Raw genomic sequence first — 5252 nt, 5'->3', positions numbered from 1 at the left:
ACACACACACACACACACACACACACACACACACACACACACATATATATACGACGGGATTATTTCAGTTTCCGTCTACCAGATCCACTCACAAGGCTTTTTTACCAGTTAATTTACCAGTTCGTAGTAAGGTTACACAATAGTAATAGTTCTGTAACAAGCTGTTGGGGTCACAAGGCAGGATGTCGGTTAAACACATGTCGTGTAGTGGTTGGGGCTTCAACGCTGTGCCAGGTCTCTTGATACAGGAATTCTTGCAGGTAGTGCTGTGATGTTAACCTTGGTGAAAATCACAACAGCGAGAAAGCTAAACCTAAGCGAGTGCTGTGTACGTATTGGTGTTGCTGGAGATGAAGGCGACAGAGATGGAGAGCGTCCTGCGTTGCTGGTGTATGTTAGCGTCGTCGCGGGAACTGGCTGTCTGGTTGTAGTGTGGTCAATGGTTGAGTCGCTCTGTGGTCAGAAGTTAGTCCTGAGAAGGACTGGAACCTAAGACATGGTTGAGTTGCTCTGTGGTCAGAAGTTAGTCCTGAGAAGGACTGGAACCTAAGACGAGAAATAGTGATTTGCTGGCGCCTTTTATAACCTTAGGTGGGCTCCAGTGAAACCCCCAAAAGACTGTGTTATGGGACCTTATCCGAAGGCCGTGATTGGTTGGCTTACACACTGGCGCGAAATAAGTCAAGAGACAAAATGCGCCACTGTCAACCAATCAGAGCAGTGGACACAACAGGGTCAAAATAGCCGAAGATGGTTGTTATCTAACACGAGATCATTTCTAATATATCTCTCAAACAGTGAGGATATCATCTACGCTACACATATCATCATCAGAGTCACAATTTGGGCATGTGAATATTGTCAGACCTGGTGTGCATGCCTCGTGAGCCCAACCTTTACAATCAGAGCATTGAAGCCACACTTCCTTTCCTTTGCTGTTGGAAAAAGGCTCGCAGCACACTAAGCAATAGCACCCTTCCTCATCAGAAGTATCACTTTCTTGAATTTGAACTTTTTTCTTGACAGTTGGACCTTTTGATTGCTCTTTTAACCGGCGAGTCAGAGAGGTTTTGAGAACAACGTTTCTTTCTTCCTCTGGTTTATTCTTTCCTAGGCCCTGCTTTAGGTAGTGGGCGGATTTAAAATGGTGAAAGAAAAGACCAGTGACATAGCTTGGTGCAAAGCCGCTGTCTTGGAAAATGTTGCGATTAAAAGTGCATATTCCCGATGAAGAAAAGCCACTATGAATGTTCATCGAAGTTGCAGTCAATGGCCATGCAGTTTTGACAATACACGGAATGTCATAAATGGCCATGGTCTGGCCAGGATGGTTGATATGCCAGTCATCAGTGGCAGTGTTTGTGTACTTCTTCAGTGGTTCATAGACCGCATTGTCCAACGGCTGTAACCTGTGTGTGCAGTGAGGTGGGAAAGAAAGCATGGTGATGCCATTGTCTGATGCATAAGTCAGCCCCTCGATACTAAGGTGGGAATCGTGATTGTCCAGCAAGAGAAGGCACGGTGACTGCTTTGAACATTTCACATTCCTCATAAAGTGTTGAAGGAATTTCACAAACTGCTCCTCAAACATCCAACCAGATGGATTAGCACCTCCATCGCTGCCTGACGGTCCATTGTTCAGGAAAAACAAAAAACGGTGGTATGCTGTTTCCAGCGGCATTTACACAGCATGCCAATGTGACCAGAGTTCCCCTCTCTGCACTTGTCATTTTTCTCACTTGCTTTATTCCTTTTCTGGAAATAATTCTATCGAGGCGCTGCACAGTTGTTATGCCAGTTTCATCCATGTTGTAGATATTGAATGGATCAAATTTATACCGAAGCATCACCTCAGCAAGTTGGTTGAAAAACATAGCAACATTTGTCTTGTTTGAAACTTGTTGCTCGTGCCAAGCTTGTTGCCTGTGGACTTCTTGTGGATAAATTCTTGTGTCGTTGAAGATATCCAGAGAACCAGTCTTCACCTGCCATTTCTGTCTCATGCCAGGTTGGAGGGATATTACATCCATCTGCCTTTGCCATCTGAGAAGCCAATTTCCGCACATCCTTTGGAGCAAGCCCATAGTAAATTTCTGTGGCAGCCAAAACATAAGCCTCTAACTGATTCTCGAACTCGTCGGCGAGAACTTGCCGTGGCTTTTTATATCCACTAAGACTGTGATCGTTGTTGTTTGCTTCAGCGGCCTTGGTGCAGTAGCGAGACAGAGATTTTAAAGGGATGCCAAATGTCCTCGAAGCTTGCCGCAAGGAGATGGCACGAGCTCGGACCTGTTGAATAGCCTGTTGGATTACATCCTGTGGAAGGGTTGCCCTCTCGCTTTTGCGTTTGTAGTGTCGCACCATGACAATTGTAGATCTAGGTCTGTAAAGAGAGAGAGGGGGAGAAAAAAAGCAATTTAGCTCATTGCATAATCCAACAGTGAAAGCAAAACGAAGCTCTGAGTGTTCACCTACTTTTCAGTTTCAAGCATGCCTAGTCACGGCATAACTTCATGCTTATATATCAGTGGTACAGGTTACAAAGCTGAGGCCGTAGACAAACTGCTGACTAAGTAGTTAGCGGTATGACGATAGAATAGGTTGGTTTAGATAAAGATAGCTAATCTAAAACTATAGCAAACAATACATAAATTATTCAATGAATTGATACAATGTACCAGACATGAATCAAATAGCAAACACTCTTAGTTAAAATGGGACAGATACAGTCTGTGAATCAATGTAAGCAACACCTACAACAACTTTATCACAGGCCGGAGCAAGTTGACTCACTGTGTCAACGGGCCCCTGTTTACACTAAAACATTACATTAAATTCTACCGAAACAGTTGTAGTAAATGTTAAACCCCCATTAGTGTTCTCCCTTTTTTAGGGCGATAAGCGCGATAGACATGTGTCAGCTTGCCCCGACCCCATTTCCCTCGTAAATGTAAGCACTGAGAGAAAACCACTAGGGTTTCGCAAGAATCCATTTGTATAGGGTCGTGAGAGATATTTTACTAACTCCTTAAGGTTTAATACACATAATGCAGTCTTAAACAATATCCAAAATAACTAATTATCGAAAATGTCGAAAATAACTTACCAAGTGGAAAATTCCAATGTTGTCCGCGTGTAGCAGACAAACTCTCACAACGGCGACGAAATCAAATGAGGGGCGAAGCTTATACTAACAGCACTAATATGTTCTCATTAAATCGTCCGAAAGTAGTTTCGCATTTTCTCTAGAGTAAATGTGTCAACGTGCCCCTGTAGTCAACTTGCCCCGGTCTCCCCTAAAAAAGGGAGAACTCTAATTGGGGTCTAACATTTACTACAGCTGTTTCGGTAGAATTTAATTGATATATTTGTAGATTACATCATAGTATAAATCCACCATCCTTTTGTAATTTCTCAATAAATTCGATTGTTCATTTTTTAAAAATATCACTTATTTATGTTTGTTGTTGAATAGGATATCATCAAGGTTTTACTTGTCTATCTTTACCCGTTTAAAATTCTATGTGAGGATGGTGGATTTATACTATAATATAATCCATGAATACATCAATAAAATTCTACCGAAACAGCTTCCCGGACTAGTCCTGTAGCACGCCAACAGATACCAACACACGGTTGCGTGTACAGTGAGTGTCAGCAGTAACTTTTATGAGGCGGTTTGCCAAGTGACATCGCTGTGTTTACTTTGCATGTTGGGCAATTTTTGTGATATTCACCCACCGTTTTTACAAGTGTATTGGGGTGGGGGTAGTCGGTACCTCCCTCTCCACCCTCAGATACTTTTCGAAGTGATACTTGAAAATATCGGTGAAGCTGTGACAGAACAGCAAAGCTTCTGTTTCAGTACTTTCGGTCATGTCTACCACATTTTTTTCTCGCCATAGCCACTAAACTAGACTAACAATAACTACATGTGTATCCCGAACAAAAGAAGGGAAGTGGCGGAGCGATCTTCACGATGGAATCGGTAAATAGCTAGATCTGACCTACACGTGATAGCATCTGTTCGACATAACTCCATAGGTCCGTAGGCAGCGAGGTGGCAGAATCGTTTGAACGCTGGCGAAATGCTTAGCGTGTCATCAAGTGCTCACAGCCCTCCTCTGCCAGTCGGGCAAGGCTCTGGATATTCCTCTATGACGTTCTACAGATGATTAGTGCAAGGTAAGGCGTAAATCAACTGGCTTTTCTGTTCGGGAGGACTTTCGGGCCGAGGCCCATCGATTTGGCCTAGCAATGCTACCGAGAGGAGTGGAGAACTTTCCCGTCGTTCGGGATAAGCGCAATAAACATGTTGATGTCTCAATCGGGCATTTCGCCTGTCGCTATGTTCTAAGTTCAAAACCTGCCGAGGTCGACTTTGCCTTTCATCCTTTCGGAGTCGATAAATACCAGTGAAACACTGAGGTCGATGTAATCGACTAGTCCCCTCCCCGAAAATTTCAAACCTTGTGTCTATAGTAGAAAGAATAACTGCGAGCATCGAGGGCGGGCCTGACTGAGGCATCAACATGTCTATCGCGCTTATCCCGAACAACGGGAAAGTTCTCCACTCTTATCGGTAGCATTACTATGGGCCTCGGCCCGAAAGTCCTCCCGAACAGAAAAGCCAGTTGACTTTCCCCGAGAACGCCGTCGACCCTACCTTGCACTAATCATCTGTAGAACGCCATCGTGGAATATCCACAGCATTGCCCGACTGGCAGAGGAGGGCTGTGAGCACTTGATGACACCCTAGATGTCAGGCGACCAGCCTAACTCTACGCTTGATCCTGGATTGCATAGAATTATTATTATTATTATTATTTTATGTTTGATTTTGCTTTGTATTTGTACAAGTTGACTCCAAGTCTCACCCAGAGACCACAAGAGACTTCAAGTTAGATCATGTTGGTATTATGCTTAGGTGCCGTATATTTGGCTTTGTACATGGTATTGTTCTAGAGAATGGTTAAGAAAACATAAGAAAATTATAAATTTGTTCTAAAATTTGATATTACATAGACAGTACTTTACGTAGGCTATGGGAAGTTCCCATGAGTACTATCTTTTGAATTTCTGCCATTTTGGGGTGTCCTGGTATCTGAGATAGGCAGCAATTAGCTCCTTTTGCTATCATTCTAAAGGCACCTATGACAACAGGTATTGTTTTAGTCTTCAGGCTCCACATTTTGCTAATTTCTATTTCAAGGTCTTTATACTTGCTCAGTTTTTTGGTAGATCTTGACATA

The 5252-nt window shown here is 43.2% G+C and overlaps 1 protein-coding gene across 1 annotated transcript; it reads right to left on the bottom strand.

Annotated features, from left to right (window-relative positions):
• Nucleotides 1-1851: 1851 nt before the first annotated feature.
• Nucleotides 1852-3190, bottom strand: LOC118766046. Its single transcript, XM_036509199.1, has 2 exons — nucleotides 3107-3190; nucleotides 1852-2383 (listed from the first exon to the last, which is right to left on the bottom strand). Exon 2 carries the CDS (start codon nucleotides 2362-2364, stop codon nucleotides 1852-1854), a length of 513 nt encoding a protein of 170 aa, XP_036365092.1. The 5' UTR covers nucleotides 2365-2383; nucleotides 3107-3190.
• Between the last annotated feature and the right edge of the window lie 2062 nt (nucleotides 3191-5252).

This window comes from Octopus sinensis, linkage group LG14 (assembly GCF_006345805.1).
Source record: "Octopus sinensis linkage group LG14, ASM634580v1, whole genome shotgun sequence".
NCBI lineage: Eukaryota > Metazoa > Mollusca > Cephalopoda > Octopoda > Octopodidae > Octopus > Octopus sinensis.
Note: the sequence above shows the minus strand (reverse complement) of the source record. Positions and strands in the feature narration are given on the sequence as shown.